At 42.2% G+C, this 22,767-nt stretch overlaps 1 protein-coding gene across 8 annotated transcripts in view; it reads left to right on the forward strand.

Moving 5' to 3' along the window:
* Positions 1-1,513: 1,513 nt before the first annotated feature.
* The window catches only part of LOC128112585 (zinc finger protein 271), a 34,655-nt gene continuing 13,401 nt past the window's right edge, over positions 1,514-22,767 (forward strand). Inside the window, exons 1-3 of one of the 8 annotated variants that reach the window (XM_052741653.1) lie at positions 2,164-2,225; positions 9,448-9,471; positions 19,161-19,539. In XM_052741653.1, coding sequence (XP_052597613.1) covers positions 19,464-19,539 — 76 coding nt within the window. In that variant the 5' untranslated portion in view covers positions 2,164-2,225; positions 9,448-9,471; positions 19,161-19,463. Of the gene's footprint in view, positions 2,284-9,447; positions 9,472-19,160; positions 19,540-22,767 lie in introns of all 8 variants that reach the window. The other 7 variants (XM_052741652.1, XM_052741650.1, XM_052741647.1 and 4 more) reach the window with 7 other exon arrangements.

Raw genomic sequence — 22,767 nt, forward strand, 5'->3', positions numbered from 1 at the left:
TATAAGTCAATTTCCCTAAGTATATACATGCAACACATACATGCTACTACTGCTGTTGCTTCTATGGTTGAACATTGATGTTGTATCCATAAGGAAAGTCACTTCATGATGACAAAAGGGGGGTGTAGTAATGCACACCTAAAATCTCATCACTCAGGAACCTAAGGCAGGAGTTCAAGGACAACCTGGGTTGCATGGTGAGTTCCAGGTCAGCCAGAGCTATACAGCTAGACCCTAACTCACAAAACAAAAACAAAAACCAAAACAAACAAAACAAAAAGCACCGCCACACAAGAGGACTGCAGGTTGGCTTAGTGGATAAGGGCACTTGCCGCCACAGCTCATGACCTGAATTCGATTCCTGGGACTCAACAAAATGGAAGGAGACAGCCAATTAATGCAATTTTTCCTCTGACCTTCATGCTATGTTATAGCATGTGCAAAGACACATATGCACTAAATAAATAATGTCATTTTTAAGAGAGAGAGAGAGTACGCAACGAGTCAGGTCTAGTGAGACATCTGTAATCCCAGCAACACCAGGCTCAGACAGAAGGACGGAAAATCCAAGGCCTGGGCTTTGGCTTAGTAAGTGGGGGAGGGAGGGTAGTGGGTAGGCTTACGGCAACTTGACACACAAACTAGTTATCTGAAAGGAGGGAACCTTAACTGAGGAAATGCCTCCGTAAGATCCAACTGTAGGGCATTTTCTAACTAGTGATTGATAGGGGAGCACCCAGCCCATGGTGGGTGGTGCCTTCCCTGGGCTGGTGGTGTCCTGCGTTCTGTAAGAAAGCAGACTGAACAAACCCTGAGAAGCAATTCAGTAAGCAGCACCCCTCTATGGTTTCTGCATCAGCTCATGCCTCCATGATCCTGCTGTGTTTTGAGTTCTTGTCCTGACTTCCTCTGGTGATGAAAAGAAAAGCGATATGGAAGAGTAAACCAAATAAATACTTTGCTCCTCAACTTGCTTTTTGGTCATGGTGTTTCATTGCAGCAATAGAAACCCTAACTAAAACAAGTGGGGTTGGATGGGGGGCTATGTAAAAGTCAGCGGGGGATATAGTTCAGGAGTAGAATGTTTAACTACTACTGAATGTTTAACTGCACATGTTTAGCATATTCATGTGCCTGGATGGATGGAAGGGACGAGGGAGGGAGGAAAAAAAGAGGACTAAATTTAGGAAGTTCACTTAGGAAAGTGATTAAGTGAGGGGAGGGGGTGGACAGAGGCAGATGCAGCAGAAAAACGGACACGGGAGTTAATCTGGTCAGGAAAATACCGGGCCTTGAGAGTTTTTCCGAAAGATGATGGATTTTGACATTCACCTCAAGAACCAGTAAACCGCAGCAAAGGATGAGCTTTGGGCCAAGCGAGTGTCTTTGGCGGAAAGCTGGGAGGAGCCGCTTTTGGGAACAGCCTGGGATCCTAATGCTCCCTGCGCAGGCTTGACGATGCACCATAGAGCTGTGATCCTCCCAGATTCCTAGAGCGGCCGAGGGAGCGGCCGGAAGGTGGGGGGGATTGTGGGTGGTGATGTTTGACAGGCAGTTTCTCCAGCCCTGGAGAGTCAGGGTCGCTTCTTGGCCACGGACAGCGAGTGGGTTCATGGCTTAGTGTTCTGTGCACAGCTAGCCTGTGCTCACTGAGCCTTCGATTCAACTGCATGAACGTCCGAAATGTTGGGATGCTAGTGGAATCACGAAGTGGGTGAACCCCCAGTAATCAGCCTGCGGAGCTGGAAAAGAGATACCTGACTTGTGTTAGAAGTGAAGGAAGACAGAGAATAACACAGTCGTAATTTCTAGTGCAAATACTAACCCCCGGCATTATTGTTCCAGTTACACACCTCTGGTTTAGTATTATTAACCTCCAGTCTTGTTTGAACACCTCTCATCTTGTAAGGGGAATTGTGTTGGAGAGGGTTAATTCCCACTTCCTGGATGATCAGAAAGGAAGCTTTCACCAAGAGGAAAAGCACATGGAAGCTGAATAAGCTTTTTCTCCTTCACTTTTTTTCTCCCGCACCTAAAAGCCCTAGTCTCAGGAAGGGCATCTCTCCTCTGCACAGTAGTTCCCATCTGCAGGCTTCAGACCGTTATGTGGACATGAGGATCTTACAGAAGAAATGGTAATTCTCCAGTTGTTTCCTGAGGTGTCCAGTTGTGTTCCATGGAGATCCAATTCAGTTGTGACTCTCAAGAGCATCACCTTCTATCAGGTGAGGAGGCGTACATTGCATGTGATACCAGCACTCTCCATCGCCTGCACCCTCTCTGGTAAGCAATACCATGTCTTTGGTGCTCCACGCAAAGTCATACGGCTTTGTTTTGAATTCTAGCAATCCAATTTTTATTCATTTGCCTCTTTTTAAAAATAATAGACCATCTTTTATTAATTTTTTGACAATTTTATACATATAAATGATGCATTTTGATCACATTCACCCCAACTCCCTTTACCAGTTACCCAGACATGCTCCCCGCTTCATGTCATCTCTTCTTTTTTTTTTTTGTAAGCTACCTGTAGGAATGTTGACATATCTTATTGGCTTGATCTTGTGCATATAATCATAGCTGCAAAGAGTACAGTGTTGTGTCTAAAAGAGCAGTTCATAGACTCTCCCCATCTTGCAGCTCATTCAGCCATTCGGCCCTCTCTTCTGGGGTGCTCCCTGAGCCTAGGGAGTAGGCAGGTTACAAAAAAGTCCATTTAGGACTTAGTACTCAGTCATCACTTATGCTCAGTACTTTGACCAGCTAATAGTCTTTGTATTAACTGCTGACCACAGCAGAAAGAAGCTTCTCTGGCCAAGGTTGAGGGCAGCACTAACCTAGGTGTATAAACATAAATGTTTAGAAGGCAGTTTGACAGTGTGTCCACTTAGCAAGACATCACTAGTGGGTTCTCCACTAGGGCCTATGACTTTTAACCAGATTTACAGTGCTGGGCATGAATTATCTCCTGTGTATCAGGCTGAAATCCAATCCAAAAGCAGTTATTGCTTCCTGTGGTGGTTTGAATAAGAATAGCCTTGATAGGCTCATATATTTGAATGCTTAGTCATTAGGAAGTGGCACTACTTGAGAAGGATCAGGAGGTGTGGCCTTGTTGGAGGTAGTGTGCCACTAGGGGTGGACTTTGGGGTTTCAAAAGCCCAAGTCAGGCCCAGTGTCTTTCTCCTCCTGCTGCCTGCAAATCCAGATGTAGAACTCTCAGCTCCTTCTCTAGCACCATGTCTGCCTGCATGCCACCATGCTACCCACCATAGTGATAGTGGACTAACCCTCCGAAACTGTAAGCCAGCCCCAATTAAATGCTTTCTTTTATAAGAGTTACCATGGTCATGGTGTCTCTTCATAGCAATAGAGCAGTGACTAAAACTCCCCCATGATCTTTGTGCCATTATTGTACATGTGAGAACACCTTGCCTGGCTGGTCAGGGTCTTAATTTTCTATTGCTGTGCTAAGATATCATGGACAAGGCAATATAGAGAAGAGTTTATTGGAGGCTTACTTACAGTTCCAGAAAGTTAATGTCCATGACCATCATGTGAGTATGGCAGCAAGCCGGCAGGGATGACGCTGGAACAGTATCACAGAGCTCACATCTTGATACATAACCACAAGGCAGAGAGAGCTAACTGGGAATGGTGTGGGCTTTTAAAACCTCGAAGCCCACCACCCCCAGTGACATACCTTCTCCAACAAAGACACACCTCCTAATCCTTCCCAAACAATCCCATCAACTTGGGACCAGGCATTCAAATCTATGAGCCTATAGGGGCCATTCTCATCCAAGCCACCACAGTCAGTATTATAGCACACAGTGTTTGCAGCTGGGTAATACCATTGATGGATTTTCTCTCCCAGTGGCCTGCATAGCACTTTCAAGCACTATGAAATCTAGCCTGCAGGGAGAAAATTTTCAGGTTAGTTCCAGCTTGTTTTCTCTATATCCTGCAACCAGAATGTGTTATGTCTAATAGAGTCTTACCATTTAGTTCTGGTGGGCAGCCAGGAGCAATGGCAATGGTCTGTGTTGTTGGGGGGGGGGGGGACCTGATAATAACTCAGAGGAGGGTATCCCATGACTGGCACTAAGATTTTCATTTACTTACCCATGTCTTCTTGGGGAAACATTGTCCACTCATGCAGGGTACTTGTGTTCAGGATAGTGGGGTATTGCTGTGACAGACCTCACCATGTTTCATGGAGGATTGTGTAAGGACTTTGGAATTCTGTGCAAGAAAAGCCATTCAGTGTTCAGTGCTTGGTGAGCTCTTCTGTAGGAGCTTGGAAGGTAAGAATGTTGAGGGCAATGCAGAAGATAGAGGCCTGGCTTGTGAAGTTTCAGAGGGAAGTTTAAAGACTCTGTCATAGCCATTTGCTTTTTTGAATTAAGATTCTGTCATTCTGAGCAGCTGGAGCTGAAGAGTCAGCCATGGAATCTAGTAGTGGTGGTGGTGCAGGCCTTTAATCCCAGCACTCAGGAGACAGAAGCAGGTGGATCTCTGTGAGTTCGAGGCCAACCTGGTCTACAGAGCGAGCCTGCGGGCAGACACAGTGCTGGAGCCGAGAGTGCTACGTGTTGATCAGAAGGCAACAGGAACTGGTCTCCAACACTGGGCGGTATCTTGAGCATAGGAAACCTCAAAGCCCACCCCCACCCCACCCTCACACACAGTGACATATTTCCTCTAGCAAGGCTATACCCACTACAACAAAGCAACACCTCCTAATAGTGCCACTCCCTATGAGTTTACGGGGGGCCAATTAAATTCAAACTACTACAGAAACCTTTGCTTTACTGGGACAATTGATGCTGGTTAGCTGGAGCTAAGAAATTAGCAGTGATTAAGAAAAGACCAGCATCACTGAGATGAAATCTTCTGGGAAGTGTTTCCTCGGGGTCAGCACACAGAAGCTGTGTTCCAGAAGCAGCCAAAGTGGTACCTTGTGCTGGCAGCTGAACTTGGTAATGTAAGCATCACCCAGGTGGTACTGGTTCTGAAGGCATGAAGGGGTCATGGAGAGCAGCTGAGACTTGGCACTTGGTTAGGGGTCAGGAGAGGCCATTGGTGAAGGTGTAGCCTCAGAGGCAGTTGAAAACCCAAGACCAAGGAGTCATGCAAAGAAGTTGAGGCTTTACTCCACAAAGAGGGCCTGAGAGGCTATTGGCGAAAGTGCAGCCCAGCCGCAGCAGAAGACCCCAGTACCATTGGGATGACCACCAAGAGCAGCAGCAGCAGCGGAGTGGAGCAAGCCCGTAAGCAGCCTACAGCCTCTGCATCAGCTCCTGCCTCCAAGTTCCTGCCCTGCTTTAGTTCCTGCCCTCACTACTTTTGATGATGAACTGTTATATGGAACTGTGAGTGAAATAAACTCTTTGCTCCCCAAGTTGCTTTGGTTATGGTGTTTCATCAAAGCAAACGTAACCCTAGCTAAGACAAGTTGAAGTCCATTTGTAAAGTATAGAATACATTAGTTAATTTTTCCATTGCCGTGACAAAATCCCCTGACAAGTGCAACTAAAGGGAGAAAAGATTTATTCTGGCTCACAACTGAGGATTACAGTCCACCATGGTGGAAAACTCACCACATCAGGAACTTGAGGCATTTGGTCACATTGTGCATGCAGCTAAGAAGTAGAGAAGGGTGAATGCTGGTCTTCAACTCACTTTCTCCTTTCTATGTGCTGATTAATCAAGATAATCCCCTACATGTGGTGATGCAATATTAAAATATCTCTTACATTCTAAGAGACTGGAACTTTTGCTGGACCTTACAGCCAGAGCTAATAAGTGACCTCACACCTCGAGGCCACTTAAGACTGCTATCCTACTGTGTATTCAGCCTGTTTAACTTGTCTTTAAGAGAATAATATAACAACCAACTTTACTTGCCTTTGATTTCCCATGTTATCAACTTTCACAATTAAGTTAATGCATAGCTGTAACCTTAAATCCTTAGTTATAGCTCAGTGTTCTTTAGTTTATAATATAAACTCGATTTCTTACATTATTTAAGTCTTTGGCAGGGCGCTATTGTACAGGCTCTTCAGAGTACCCTAAAATTAGACTTGAGAGAAGAGGTACCCCAAAGAATTCTCTGGAGTTCTTGCTCATGGCATACAGTAGCAACTTATTCCTTGGAATTGGGACCATTCATTCTGACCACAAGTTCTATAGTATGAAGAGCCTAAAATGGCCAAGAGGCAAATTTACCAGCAATCATGACCTTCCACAGTAGAAGCATCTCTCCACTGAGTGCTATAACTTCAAACTTACCAAGGCCTAGGATTGGGGATAGGAAGCAAAAATAGCCTAAATGGATTGTTAAGTATGTAATGGGGGACAGTGAGATGGCTCAGCAGGTTAAGGTATTTACTGCCAAGCCTGATGACCTGAGTGGACCCATATGTGTGGGAGAAGAGAACTGACTCCTACAGGTTGTTCTCTGGCCTCCACAAGCACCAAGTACACCATGGTGCACATACACACACACACACACACACCTATATATCTATATATCTATATGTCTATATAGAGAGAGATGTGTGTGTGTGTATACATACATACATATTTTTTCATATATAGGAGGAAGCATTCTCATAGCTCCTGTGCTGACTAGGTTTATGTTAACTTGATACACTAAAGTCATCTGAGAGGAGGGAACCTCAATTAAACAAATGCCTCCATAAGACTGGGCTGTAGGTAAGCCTGTAGGGCATTTTCTTAATTAGTGATTGATGGAGGAGGGCCCAGCTCATTGTGTGGGCCACTCCTGGGCTGGTAGTCCTGGCTGCTATAAGAAAGCAGGTTGAGCAAGCCAGTTAGCAGCACCCCTCCATGGCCTTGGCATCAGCTCCTCCTCCAGGTTCCTGCCCTGTATGAATTCCTGCCCTGCCTTCCCTCAATGGACTGTGTCTCTGGATCTGTGAGCCAAATAAACCCTTTCTCCTCTGACTTGCTTTTGGTCATGGTGTTTCATCACAGCAACAGTAACAATAACTAAAACAGCTCCTCCACTCTTGGTTCCTATAACTGCATATGTATTTTGACCATTAAAAAATTGATGAGCTTTTTTTGTCCTTTGTCTTAGGACACATAGTGTGTCCTCTATGACAGCTCCCCTAACATAGCCTTTAGATCATTCCATCATAATCCCAAGTCTGCATTCTTCTGGATGAGGGAACATACATAAGATCCGTGAGCTACAAGTATGTGAGCTCACTGCTATTCTTCCTTTCCTATAATATTACCTTTTTTGGAGGTAGTATTATATAGGATAGCATGGTAACAAACAGAATTTCCATAAATAAGTACAAATTTGTGTCTACACTATGAATTTAATCCTTTGAAAACAAATTTCTGCTATCTTCATGACAAAACTGGTCCCATGCAATGAATCTTCCTCCAGTACATACTGACTGATCCCTATCTTGGAAACATTACCTTAGTTGCTATGTACTGTTGACTCTGGTTGTTGAATATTCAAGCATATAGAATTGATAATAGGCATGTCCACCTTGGAGAGAGGAGATCCATATGTTTGTCACTATATATAGCCTTCATCCTTACCACCGTGACAATTCTGTACTTGAATTAACCATGGCAGCACTAGAATAGAGGCTGATTGACATTGTGCTGTGGGTGTTCTTGTCTTCTAGCTGAGTGGCTGTACCAGGAAATTCTAATTGGTTTTAATAATAAAAACCTGGAGCCAGATATCAGGGTAAATGTTGAAAGATCAGAGAGACAAAGGAACAAGCCACAGCTACCTCTTACCTCACCTACTCCTCAGTCTGAAAGAAATTGAGCTCCTGTCTCCTCCCGCCTTATAGTCCTCTGTCTGCCCAGCCATATCACTTTCTGTCTCCACCTCCCTAATACTCAGATTAAAGGCCTGTGCCTCCTAAGTACTGGAATCAAAGGCATGAGATCCTAAGCACTGGGATTAAGGGTGTGTGCCACCACTGCCTGGCTTCTATGGTTAACTAGTGACTAGCTCCATGCTCTGATTTCTAGTCAAGGTTTATTTGTTAGAGCACAAACAAAATATCATATTTCACTTTTTTTGTCTAAAAGATTATAACTAATATAAGAAAAACTATATACAATAATAACTACATACAATATATACAGGCAATAAATACATCAACAATGTCTAGTCCATTAACAATTGACAAATTCAGAGAAAATACTTCATATCTATTCTATCTTGGTGAGTCCAAAAGGTTGTACCTAATTCACTTTCTATTCTAGCTTTGCATAACCCAAACTATCTTTTAATGTCTCTCAACCTTATACACTTCACACCTCTTTAGTGAATTTCTTTTCTGTATCTGGTAACAAGGAAAACTATAACTATAAAGTGTTCAACTCCATCAGAGACCGAGAAGGAAATAATATTTCCTGAGTAAGCAGGAAGTGCAAGCAAGCAACTTCCAAAAAATGTGAGAAATGACAGAAATAGCTAGATGACTGGACAGTCACCCAAGATTCCTCTGCAACATTGGGGCATCCATCTTTGGCCTACAGGCCTAGCATATCTGACAGAGTTTTTGGTGAAGCAGGATGTTCTGAAGGGTTGTCCTACCTTGTCTTGGCAAACTTTGGCAGTCACTTTCTTTTGTGTCCTGCTTGTCTAATTTGGACAACATACTGTCCCTTTGGGTTACTTCCTGCAGGTAGCGGAGTTTATATGAAGAACAAGTAGGACGTTTCCTTATAATTTCCTTGGCTTGTTGCCAAGTAATGGGAAAATCCTTTTTCAAACCCTTGCTATTGACATTGTGTTTTTTATGAAATTCTGAGGCCTTGAGCACATTTCCTATCAACAGTTGATCAGTTTCATCATTGTCTTGTGCTAGAGGGCCTGGCAGACCCATATGGGATTGGATATGTGTTATATATATGGGATTATTCCTATTCCTGATTATATCTTGTAACTGAATAAACAACAAAGTTAATCCTGACTCATCAGGAATAAATTCAGCAGTTTCAATATGTAAAACAACTCTTTTTACATACTGAGAGTGAGTAACTATGTTAAGAGTTTCTGTAAAATCTGTTAATACCATCAGAATAGCATATAATTCTGACTTTTGGACAGAATCATAAGGGCTTTGAGCCACTTTACTTAAATGTCCTGGTTTATAACCTGCCTATCCTGATTTGTTTGGATCAGTATAAAATGTAGGGATTCCAGAAATTGGAGTTCCCTGTACAATATGAGGAAGAATCTAGTCAGTTCTCTTTATAAATTTAATTCTCTCACTTTGGGGATATTGTTGTTAATCTCTCCCAAAATATTACTGCAAGCTCTTTGCCAAGGTTCACTTTCTACCATAATTTGTCAGTTTCATCATTAGTAAAAGGTACTACATTTTCTGCTGGGTCTATTCCTGATAATTGACAAAGTCTCAATTTTCCTTTTAGAATCAACTCAGAGACCTTTTCCACGTAAGTTTTTAATTTTTTATTCTGTTTATGTGGTAAAAAGATCTGTTCTAAGATAATATCTTCCCTCTGCATTAATATCCCTGTAGGAGAATGTGTAGAGTGTAAAATAACCAGTAATTTTTTTCCACCAAGACTAATTCTCTCTCTGCTTCAGTGATAATTCTCTTGGACTATTTAAGTACGTGTCACCTTATAAGGTTTGAAACAAATTATTAAGTTCTGTATTTTTTTTACTCTAATAGTGAGCCATAGATGGGCACTAGCAACCTTTGAAAGTAATCAAGAGTCTGCAATTGATCTCTTCTAATTTGCACCTTTTGGGGTCTAATTTTTTGTAGACCTATTTTATATTCCAAGTAATTATTAGGATCTCCTCTTTATATTTTTTTTCAGGAGCAATTTGTAATCCCCAACAAGGCAAAATTTTCTTTACTTCTTCTAATATTCTTTCTAAGGTATCTACATTTGAATCAGCTAGTAAGATGTTGTCCATGTAATAGAAAACTATAGATTGAGGAAACTGCTTACATATCATTTCCAGTGGCTATCATACAAAATATTGGTATAGGATGGGGCTATTTAACATTCCCTGTGGGAAAACCTTCCATTTATATCTCTTAACAGGCTGAGAGTTATTATAAGTAGGCACTGTGAAGGCAAATTTTCTCTGTCTTTTTCTTGTAAAGGTATAATGAAGAAACAGTCTTTTAAATCAATAACTATAAGAGACCCCTTTAGGTAACAGAGAAGGCAAAGGAATTCCAGACTGTAGAGAGCCCATTGGCTGAATCACCTTATTAACAGCTCTTAGATCTTACTATTGTCCATTTTCCAGATTTCTTTTTAATAACAAATACAGGAGAATTCAAAGGGCTGGTTGATTCTTAAATATGCTGAGCATTTAGCAGCTCCTGTACCAGCTGTTCTAAAGCCTGCAGTTTCTCTGTTGTTAAAGGCCATTGCTGAAACCATACAGGCTTGTCTGTTAACCATTTTAAAGGTAGGGCTGTTGGTTTCTTTGAAAGATCAGCAGCTGTTATGCCCTGTTCTTGTACAACCTGAATGGTTGGTGACTGTTCTTTATAATGCCTTCTAATATTTTTCTCAGAAACATCTATTAATTTATTCTTTGTTTCTGAGATTGGAGGGATGTTAATATAGGTTTACCATTGCTGTAACAAATCACTTCCCCATAAATTCATTGCTGTGTTAGCCACATATGGCTTTAATTTTCCTCTCTGTCATTCTGGCCCTATACAGTCGACCCATCTTGTGCTACTTTACCTGAGATAATATTCCAGTCCCTAAAAGCTGAACATTTACCTCCTGAAGAGGTCAATTTGGATGCCAAGATTCTGGTGCAATTATTGTTACATCTGCTCCTGTGTCTACAAGACTTTCAATGACAAAGTCATTTATTTGTATTTTTAATTTTGGTCTTTGTTCAGTTATAGAAGTTTGTCAAAATATTGCCTTATTGTATATCCTGAATCTTTTGTTCTCTCTTCTATAGCTGTTCTATGATCCAGAGCAGTATGGTTTCTTACAATAGGCATTAGGTTCTTTAATTACTCTGGGAAGAAGTTTCCTCCATGATGACAGGAAATTATCAAACCAAATTTGATATGGGAGCCTTTAAGAGGCCCCCCAAGGTGTTTCCCGATGTTATAGGGTTACCTTGTCCGTCTCTTGTTGTTCTACATTCATTAGTCCAATGCCTGTTTTGCCGTTAGATTATGCTAACTTCTGCATAATCCAGAAGGGAGGGGCATTCTGTTGGGATTATTCTTAGAAAAAACATTGTTTCTAGGAACACCTGTTTACAATCTCTTTTTAGGTAACCTTGTTTACCACAACTGAAACACCTGACATTTCAATTTTTCTTCAAACCTCTGGAAATCACCTCTCCTATCCAAGCATCATCATGATTATAAAATTTGATATTGACTGTATCTTGGATCCATTTCTCTGAGGGTGCTGATCTTGCTTCTAATGGCCTGATTACCCTTTTGCATTGTCCATTATCATTTTCAAAAGCCAGAGATTCAATTATTATTTGTCTAGCTTTTGAATTTGGTATCATTCTATTTACTGCTGAAGTCAATCTCTGTAAAAAATCAGTGAACATTTCTTTTGGGCCCTGTATTATTTTAGTAAATGACTCAGTTTTATTTCCTAATACTTCAATTCTGTCCCAAGCATTCAAGGCTGCTTCACAGCATAAACCAAGGGTGTGGTCATCATATAGAGGTTGCCTTTCTACATTGACATAATCTCCCTCTCCAAGAAGTTGGTCTTGGGAGATTTCAAAACCTCTAGCCCTACTTCATTATTCAATGGTCTTAGCCTCATCTTTCCACCAGGTCCTACACTGTAATTGAGGGCTAGGCTCCAAGACTGCTGTAACAAAGTCTCTCCAGTCTTGAGGGATAATTCTAGAATAAGCTAACCACAAGTTTAACATCTGCTTCATAAAAGGTGAATGCATGCCATATGAGACTATTGCTTCCTTGAATCTCCTCAAATCTAACATTTGCACAGGAGTCCATTCAGCTCTTATACAGCCCTGAGGATATCTATCATTTGGCAATTCCTGTAAGGTTATTGGATAAATTAAGGTTGTCTGTTTGAAAACCTTATGCTGCTCCTCTCTAACCTTATAATGCAATGCTGAGATTGGTTCTCCTTTAAATTCCTCTATCTGGGTCTGAATATCTCTATGATCTGTTTTAATGTTTTTCTAAAACTTTCATCTTGGCACTTACATTAAACAACTTTTTTAAAGATAAAACAAAAGTGAACAAACAGATATTTATAATTGACATTATGTAAATCCCACCTAATTAATTATCTTCTCATTTAATTGCTCCATTTTCAAACTGTGCAGTGTATTACCATACAGAGACCTAACTCCCTTCATTGTAGTAGTGTTTCCCATTTTTTAATATAGGGAAAAAACTCTCTTTTAACTAATTCCTCCCTTTAAGAATTCCCAATTGTCTTACCAAATCTGCCAACAATGATGATTCATATAACAATGAAGTGTGAGGATGACTGTTCTGCCTAGAACAATGGAAGCCCAAGTGGATTTCAAGGCAGCTACCTAGTGTGGCAGCAGCCTGAGGAGGGGTCCAGGGAAAACCCACAACCCATTGGGAGAGAAAAAGCCAAAGATCCAGCCGTCTGCACAGGGAAACATGCAAAAGTGGCTAACTCCTGTGGTTTGCTGCAGATAGGCTGCAACAGAAAAATCCCAACTCACTCAGAGGCTTGAGGAAAAGAAAGGAAAACCTTAGCAAGCAAAGTAGTGACTCTGACTGCTCTGTGCAGCTCCAGCCTGTGACAGTGGCTGCAAAGCCACAGGCAAGTGGCTTTTGTGAATTTGTGCCCCAAAAGTTGAATGCCAGATGTAGCACAAATTCTAATTGGTCTTAATAATAAAAACCCAGAGCCAGATATTGGGGTAAATGCTGAAAGATCAGAGAGACAAAGGAGCAAGCCTTAGCCACCTCTTACCTCGCCAACTCCTCAGCCGAAAAGGGTGAGCTACTGTCTCCACCTGCCTTATATTCCTCTCTCCACCCAGCCATATTACTTCCTGTCTCCATCTCCCTAGTGCTAGGGTTAAAGATGTATGCCTCCCAAGTACTAAAATCAAAGGCATGAGATCCCAAGTGCTGGAATTAAAGTTGTGTGCCACCACTGCCTGGCTTCTATGGTTAACTCATGGCTAGCTCCACACTCTGATCTCCAGCCAAGCTTTATTCATTAGAACACAAACAAAATATCACCACAAACAACTTCTTTGCTGGATGCCCTTTGATGAACATGTACAAAGAATGCAAATATATTTGCATACTTTGCCCATTCCATGAGGTCTATCCCAGTGTTTCTCCCGGAATTCTTGTTTCTTTCTAGTATTCCAATCTTGTTCTTTTCATGTATTTGATAAGTGACTTGTCATTAGCCATGAATCAATCTAGGCTTATATACTAGACCATTTCCTTTCATAAATAGTAGACAGCAGTTTTATTTCTAAAGTTCTGTCTGTGAGGGAATTTGCTTTCACCATTGTCTGAGACCATCCCTGAATTCCGGGAACATGAGTGAAAGTTTTCAGGCCGATCTGTAAACCTGTTCTGAAATCACTTGTATGTGGAATTTACTTGTGGATTTGCTTTTACAATGGAATGCTGGTTTGCTCAATTTTAGATTTAGTAGGTCAAAACCATCTAGTATATAACAAGCAGTTTATAATGTGTAGCCATTTAGTATTCTGTGATCAAGAAGTTTCCACTGGTGCTTATTAAATAGTAATGCAGAACTTGCTTTTCACTTAGAAAACTATTATCAGCAGAAGCATATATGGCACTGCTCCACTGTAGCTCTCTTAGAAATCTCCCATGTAGCATCTTTACCATCACCTCTAATGCCACAGTTGTCCTTGGCCTGAAGTCAAGTTTGACTCAAAGGTGGCAACCTAGCTAAGTATGGAAGCATACACCTGTAATCCCAGTACTGGTGAGCCAAAGGCAGGTAGACTACCATGAGTCCAAAGCCATCTTGATGTACAAAGTGATTTCAAGGGCAGCCAAGGCTACATTACAGGACTATGTCTCAAACAAACAAAAATAATAAGGAGGGGTTGTGTAGAGCCAGATGTAGTAGCCAATTTCTGTCTTCTCAACACTCAAGAGTTGAGACAGGAGGATTTTGTCATGAGTTGCAGGCCAACCTAGGCTACAGCATATCTCAAACAAAAACAAAAATAGCAAACCTACAATTTATTTAGTCATTTTAGGGTACTGTGAGATGGCTGAGAGGGTAAAAACACTTAGCACCCACCCTGCCAACCTGAGTTTGAACCCCAGGACCCGCATGGTAGCAGAAGAGAACCAGCTACCTTCCGTAATTTATCCTCTGACTTCCCCACACATGTCTTTTCTGTGTGTCTTCATCCCTGGTGTCTCTTCCTTTTGTACATATACATCAGTTCTGTTGGGTTAGAACCCTACCCCATGGCCTTATTTGACCTCATTAAGGGCCTCATTTCTAAATACCTTTCATATTGAGAATTAAAGACTTCAACATATGAATGATGGTAGAAAGGAACATAATTCATTTCATTATACATGGGAAACCAAACAACATTTTCTTTAAAATACAGACATTTGGTAAATATTTCAACAAAAGCGCAGGATAAACACAAAGTTCAGTGTACACATTACTAGAATAGGTAGAGGAAGAGGTTGGAAGGAGACAGGAACAGAAAGCATGCTGCAAATTCTAAGAAAATTTCTGGCAATTTTGTTTTTCTTAAACTAAATGGAAAGTTTAGTTTCATTTATTTAAATTGTATATAGCTGTCCATATATAAGTAAATGTATATATTTTCTGTGTATAAAATATTGAGCTTAAATTTAAAAAGACACTAATATTCCCAAGGAAAATTATTTTTGTTGGAGTAGTTTACATATAACAGTTGATATGTTTAGATTTAAATATACATGCTTTTTATTTTCTTTGATTTTTTAAAACTTTTTTCATCATCTGTGTCTAGTTTTCTATTATAATGCCTTTGTTTTTTTATTCTCTATTATCACGTCTTTTCTTAAACGTGGTTCTATGAATGCTCCAATGCTCTAGCCATTGCAAGTAATGTTTTGATATTGCTCATATATATCATTTACAAAATAATTTTAAATTCATCATTAATTCATTTTGTGTGTATATGTGTTTTATCACAGCATTCTAGCAACAGCTAACTACTGCAGAAATTGGTACCAGGAGTGGGGTGTTGATTGATAAAACCCATGACCTAAAGCAGCTTGGAGCAGAAAGGATTTATTTCAGCTTACAGTTTACAGTCTATCATGAACAGAAATCAGAGCAGCAACTCAAGGCAGGAATCTGAAGGCAGGAACTAAAGCAGAACCATAGAGGAATGCTGCTTACTGGCTTGCTATCCATGGCTTGTTCAGATTGCTTTCTTATTCCACCCATGGTCATCCACCCAGGTGTGGCACCTCTTCCATGTTGGGCTAGGCCCTCCCACATCAATCATTAACCAAGAAAATGCCCCACTGATTTTTTTGTGTGTGTACTGGCCATCTGATGGAAGCATTTTTCTCAATTTAGGTTCCTTCTTCCCAAATGACTATAGCTTGTGTCGAGTTGACAAAAAATTAATCAACACAAATGACATAGATGAGATACTGATACAAACATGGCCTTTTAGGAAAGGTTGTTAGAGGCTCCAGAATTCAAGGCAATTAATAGGAATAAATAATACATATGTTGACCCAAGTATATGGTCAATTGAGCAATAAATATTTTTCTACTTTTTGCCTGTTAGTGAGTCAGCAGTGGGAGGTGATGGCAGGCCAAATTCAGGAATCATATTTGTGATGGTTGGCTTTAGGTGTCAACTTGATACAGCCTACATTAACTGAGAAGAGCCTCAGTTACAGTTGTGGGGTTGTGTATATTGGGTTGACCTGTGAGCATGACTGTTGGGATTGTCTTTACTAAGTTATTAGATGTGGGAAGATCCAAACCACAGTGGGCAGTAGCATTCCCCAGGCAGAGGGTCCTGAATTATATAAAAGTGGAGAGATCAAGCTGAGTCCAAGCAAGCAGCCTGCCGTTCGTCCACGACTCAAATCTCTCTGCTCTAAACTGTAGATATGCTGTGACAAGCTGCTTCAACCTCCCACGGCTGTAAATTCCCCACAATGATGTCTTATAATCTGGAATTTTGAAATAAACTAAGTAATTTCTTTCCTAAGTAGCTTGTTAGTAAGGTATTTTAGCAACAGCAACTAAACTCGAACAGTAGTCAAAGAAAGCTCTCCAAATTACCACTTGGCTGGAGGTCCTTTGGCACAACCCAGAAAAACTCATCGGTAGGTAAGGAGAAGTCATCAAGTGCTGCTCTCTGGCAACCATTATCCCCTTAGTGTGCCGCACTGAGCAGCAGACAGTAGGCAAGTAGAAGAGGCAGCACATGACAGCCGCTTCCGTTACAGTGTTGGTGCAGGCCTTGCACATTGAGCCCTTCACACCTGGTGGTCCGACACCTCTTAAACCTTTGCCTCCGAAGACCTGATAGTGGACTGGACCAGAGGTTCTTCCGGGGTTCATGCTGGGACTCCAAATGGGGAGACCAGGGATGAGAAAGGAAGACTTAAACACTGGGGTCAGGAGGGATGCAATGCTGATCACCCAAGCCATCACGTTTATTAGTGCCATAGCTCCTTATATGGTCCTCAGATGGGGAGCAAACAATAAATTAGTAAAGTTCATTGGACAGCAGAATTACTGAGAACCTCTAGTTCCTCTTTGCAGGGTACATACTGATACTGTAAGCATCTGTGTCTAGAACATTTGGCCACCCCTTTACAGTGAAACTGTCAAGCCCCAGGCCTAGGCCTTGGACCCCCTAGAACCGTGGGATGGGTCCATTGCTGGTCTTGCCAATCAGGACTCTGGCAGGGAACAAAATCCAGCACTCCTGTTCCATCCACAGGGTTTCAAAGGGCCTTTGGTTCTACCTGGACCCCAACATGGTAACTCTCTCAAACTCTTCTGTCAACTAAAGCCTGTAATTGCCTTTCTCTTGCTCCTTACAGCCTGTTGTCCTTCCACCCCAGCGCTCTGTCCTCTCTTGCTCTCCACTCCATTGCCCAGCTTCCGCCCTGGCCACAGTTGTTTAGTAGCTGCTTCAGAAAGCCGACTTCCTTGCCCTTGAGCAACCCGGCCTGCCACCAGCAGGAAAGGATACTTGAGTAAATCCTAGTGTTACAACATCACTGGAGTAGCAGAAAAAAATGTCTCTGGTGGCTTGCTTAGTTAAAGAGGAGTGTTTAAGCCAATCTTTTTTTTTTTTTCAGTTGGATCAATTGTAGCTATTTGTTTGGACCAGTCACAGCCTTTTGTCTTAGCAGCAAATGCAGTTACTGGTTCAGCCTTGTTTTTTAGCACTAGGCATGGCAGTATCTCTCCTAGACCACCAGGGCAAATGCGTCCTTTGCGTCCTTTTCCTGGCCTAGATGGAAGTGGTTGCAGAGTCATTTAGAATACATTGAGACATTGATGTGGTGCTGAGAGAGAGAGAGAGAGAGAGAGAGAGAGAGAGAGAGAGAGAGAGAGAGAGAGAGAGAGAGAGAGAGAATGCGCTGAGGATTGTGATAAACCTCTGGCCAAAACTTTTTTAGACAGCCCTGGTGAGGCTGTGCAGCAGCTGTGGCCTCCCTGTTATTTTCACGGTGTCTGTGGGGTGTTCTAGGTGGCTGAGTATGGCATAAGGGTAGTCCAGCTGGCTGTTGGTCTGGTAGTCTTTTTACTCAAGTTAGCTAGGGCAGCAGGGGGGATGGGTGTCAACATCTTGTCTTGTTCATAGGAAAATAAATGTAAAGAACTTGCCCGACACTATTAGTGATTTTTAGCCCATTTTAATAGTTCTTAGCACCCTCCAGTTGCCTGGAGATAGCTAGATGAAAGTTCTGTGCTGAGGAGGCAGGTGCTGAACGCTCCAGTGGTGCTCCAGGGGTGTTGCAGTCGCCACTAACTGTTCTGTAGGGGAACTTTCTCACCAACTGAGTGATTAGCCTCAGACTTACCTCTTGTAACAACCAGTAATTGTAATGCATCCCGAGTCTATGGAAGTTCCCACCTGCCTAGGCATATACCTGTACTGCATAAAAGGGGGAAAATGTACAATCACTAGGGGTAGAAGTCAGGTGAATTGCTACCATTTTGGCAGCTTTGCTTGGATGGAGGTTAATTAACCTAATGTCTGTAAACATAGGGTCTGGTGATTTACATACGTAACAGTACAGAGTTGAAGGTCACTCCCAGACAGTTCTTGCTGAGGATCCAGGTGCTGAAGCATTTAGTGCTAAGAGCCAGGCTTTGTAAAGTTCCCAAAGAGGGGGGACCACTGCTAGAGAGTTCTACTGGGGGGGTCACACTGCAGAGTCCTGCTGGGGGTCACACTGGAGACACCTGCTGGGGGTCACACTGCAGAGTCCTGCTGGGAGTCACACTGCAGACTCCTTCTGGGGGTCACACTGCAGAGTCCTGCTGGGGGTCACACTGCAGAGTCCTTCTGGGGGTCACACTGGAGACACCTGATGGGGGTCACACTGCAGACTCCTGCTGGGGGTCACACTGCAGAGTCCTGCTGGGGGTCACACTGGAGACACCTGATGGGGGTCACACTGCAGAGTCCTGATGGGGTTCACATTGAAGAATTTGGCCTTGTGAGTTGTTAGTTCTGAGGTGTCGGTGCTGAGGAGGTCAGCACTGAGGTGGTCCTGAAGGGTCAGATGGTGAAGAGCAGGTTCTGGAAGTCACTTTGAAGAGTTCAGCACTGAGGGGACAGGCTCTTTAGAGTTCAGCTCTGAGGGGATTGGGTCCTGATAAGCTGACTGAGGAATTGGGAGAATTCTTGCTAAAGAGGCTCCGGAGGAGTTATTTCTAAAGAGTTTCCTCTGACAAGTGGGGTCATAGTTTATACCAAGGACTTGGGAGCTAAGGAGTTCAGTGGTGTGAACGAGATAGCTAGGCAATCACTGTGCTTGCTGTGGTCTGTGAACTCAAATGCTGGTTTGCCATGACTCTTAGAACTCAACCCTTGACATGTAGAAGTGATGGCCCTTCCAAACACGCTTGCCTTGAATCCACAGCTCCGGCAGTCACCCGAAGGGCTCTTAATAAGAACAAGACAAATGATGGCCTTCTAATTAACCAAACTGAATTGTTTGTGCCATTGGTTACTGTTCATGGACAGCCTTTTTCTGTCAACATAACTCTGCCAGTGTATGTGTGGGAAGATCTATGCCTTCAGGTGCCAGGGTGGAGCCTGGTGAGGCCCTAGAGCTGCAATAGGCTGGACATCTTCAGTTGGCACAATGAAGATTTGGAAGACAACTTCAATGTGTGGAAAGGACCTGGACTAACTCACTCAAAAGCATGTTGAAAGTCCGCAAATGGTAAAGGAGACTGAAGAACTTCACTACATTCCAGAGTCCAAACTTTTGATGGAACTGATAAGTTATGCTCTAGGTAAGGAACTGGTCAAGTTTACTCTCCATATCATTCAATGTGTTATGTTTGGGAAGGTAAATACTGTTCATGCTTTAAAAGAGGAAAATATGCTATGTAACTTGAAAGAAAGTTAGCTGAAGATCTGGGGTGTAACTCAATGATAGGTCATTTGCCTATGAGGTGAAAAGTCCTGGTTCAATCCCTAGTATGCTAAAAGCCACCACTAAAACACCACAACATGGCATTTAATATGTGCACTCTTAGCACCAAGCCAGGCATGACTCACCCTTTCAAATGCAATAGCTAAAAATGATCTTGAACCCTTGATCCTTCTGCCTCCTCTCCATAAGCTAGAAGCTTAATTAGTAAGTTATAGTATTGCTCATTCAGTTGCACACCTCCAAATTTTTGGGTAAAATGTGGAAACAGAGAGTTCCATGTGCTGGTATAGAAGGGACCTGTGTGCCACTGTGTGACTGTCTGGGGATTTAAAGGTATCTGCTTGTGCTATAGTAATTCAATGTTGACCTTAAATTTTTGTTGATGAATATTTGCTGATTAAATTTGTGCTTCGACAGTCTCATAATGTATATAGCACATCCTGTTCCCTCTTACTCCACCCCTTATCTTTACGCCACCCCTGTTGTCCCCTTCCTCCCTACAAGTCCCTTTCCCACGTTCATTCCTGTTTGTTTGCGTTGTATGATTTTAGCCAGGATCGTCTGTGTGTCAACAGGTTTGGATCATTCACTGGATCCTGGTGGGTCATTCACTGGATCCTGGTGGGTCATTCACTGGATCCTGGTGGGCTCGCTGGCACACACTGAAGGTAGTAACTGTCCCTCCCCAGATTCCATCAGTCAGCAGTAGTTCAGCAAGTTGAGTAGGGTCCTATGAGCTTCTCCCTGATCTGGAATTAGCTTCTAACAGGCTCTACCTTGTGCAAACCCAGTACAGGCAGCCACAGCTACCCTGAGATCATGTTTGCCATGGCTATGTTACATCCTAAAATAGAATTTCACATCTCTTCTAGCTCCTTCATCCTTTCTATTCTTTGCCTCCACAGTATTCTCTGTGCTTTAAAGGGAGTGGCACGAATGTCCTGGTTATGACTGAGAGCTGAACTGTCGTTCTAAGCACCTGAACAGCCCTGAGTTTCTGTATTCACTGCCGTCCTCCGCACAGAGAAGCTTCTCTGGTTAAGGATGGAAGTAGCACTTATTTATGGGTATTAAAGTAGGGGGGGCGACATTGGGCATTGAAGAAGTCAAGCAGGAACGGAGGTGGAGGGGTACAGGAAATGAGGGGTTTGGGAGCACAGGTTAACCAGTGTGAAGGCTACACGACAAAGTCATATGGAAACTCAGTACTTTATAATCTGGTTTCAAAATAGCTAAGTTAAAAAATAGTTAGTAGCCGGGCAGGGTGGTCCACACTTTTAATCCCAGTACTCAGGAGGCAGAGGCAGGTGGATCTCTGTGAGTTGGAGGCCAGCCTGGTCTACAAAGTGAGTTCCAGGACAGCCAGGACTGTTAAACAGAGAAACCCTGTCTCAAAGACCAAAACAAGCAAACAAACAAACAAACAAAAGAAAACAGTTAGATAGGATAGTCTAGATGTCCTGGATGGCTGGATAATGCTATTCCTAGAGGCCATTGTTTATCAAACAAAAATTTCAATTCCAAGTATGGAAGGAATACCTTCTTATGAGTACTTGGCCAAGGAGGCCCCAGAGAGTCCCCAAGCAACACAGACTATTGCCATTCCTCTTGGTTGCTCACCAGAATTAAGATCTTATAAGAAAATAAATCCTACTGTCAAAGGCATCATGCCTTTGGTTGCCAGAAAGCAAGTTGAAAATGAGCTGGAAGCATCCTTACTACGGCTAGCTTCCATGGTGCCTGGAGGTGCTATGAAACCTGGAGAAGAGGGCTCAAGGCCTCACTTGGCTGTGAACCTCCAAACCACAGTGCTAATTGCCAAGCAGGATGGGGCCACTGGTACAACAGCAGCACAGCTGTTCTGAGGGCAAACAAGCACTGGCGGATTAGATTTGATGCCTGCTTGGCAGGGGAGATACATGCCTGATACTGTCAGACCCGTTAGAAACTCATGGCCGGGGATAGACCCTAGGGGAGGACTTGACTGTTGTGGTTTAACTAAGTTGACATGGCACCAAACTTCAGTCTAAATAGTTATGATTATGCCCTTCATGTTTTACATCTGTCCTTGGAGGCGGAAGAGATGGCTCAGTGATTAAGAGTACTTGCTGGTCTCCTAAAGCAGTAGTTCTCAATCTGTGGGTTGTGACCCCTTGGGTCACATATCAGATATTTGCATTATAATTCATAACAGTAGCAAAATTAGTTATGATGTAGCAATAAAATAATTTTATGGTTGGGTTCATCGCAACATGAGGAACTGTATTAAAGGTCGCAGCATTAGGAAGGCTAAGAACCACTGTTCTAGAGCATCCATGTGGGACAGTTCACAGCTACCTATAACTCCAGCTCCAGAACATCTGACACCCTCTTCTGGCTTTGGAGGACACTTATACACACATGGCATAAACACACAAACAAAACACACATACATTTTTAAGTGTACTGTCATACACCTAAAAAAAATGAAACCAGTCTTGGTGTGAAAGTCGATTTCTTGTTATTCTCATTAACACATGCAGTTTGAGAAAGTCGAACAACTTGGCCATCTTACTTCTCTGCCCTCTTGTTGTTTGTGATGACAACTGTAGTTCCATCTGGAGAAGATAATAAAAAGTATCAGAGTTATTTTGCAATAGATAGATGTTGTTATATCAAATTCAGTTTTCAACTGATTGCTGTACTGGAATTGATCCTGCTTGGGACTTTTTTGTACAAGGTGTTTAGAATACAGTGCATTTCTTTGCATGTAATAACAATGTTTTACTGTTTCTTAAAGGCAGATGTAAAGGAATTGAAGGGTTTTTATTTCTTATTCATTATTTTTCTTTAGCACCTTACTTTTAGCCTAAATTCCTGAGCATTCCTAGATAAAACCCAACCAACTTCCCTTTCTTACACTTTTTATACTGTTTGCTTTAAGTGTATTAATAAATTGTTAGCTCTAATCTAACCACACTTTTATTATCATAGTGAATCAATTTCAGTTTTCCCAGGTCTTCTGTGAAAATCATACCTTTGTATCTGATAAATCCTTTCTACAAAAGTGTGATCCATTACGTGTTGATTCTTCACGGTTTTCTTC

The sequence above is a fragment of the Peromyscus californicus genome, unplaced genomic scaffold (genome assembly GCF_007827085.1).
Source record: "Peromyscus californicus insignis strain IS unplaced genomic scaffold, ASM782708v3 Scaffold_17__1_contigs__length_78620276, whole genome shotgun sequence".
NCBI classification, from domain to species: Eukaryota; Metazoa; Chordata; class Mammalia; order Rodentia; family Cricetidae; genus Peromyscus; species Peromyscus californicus.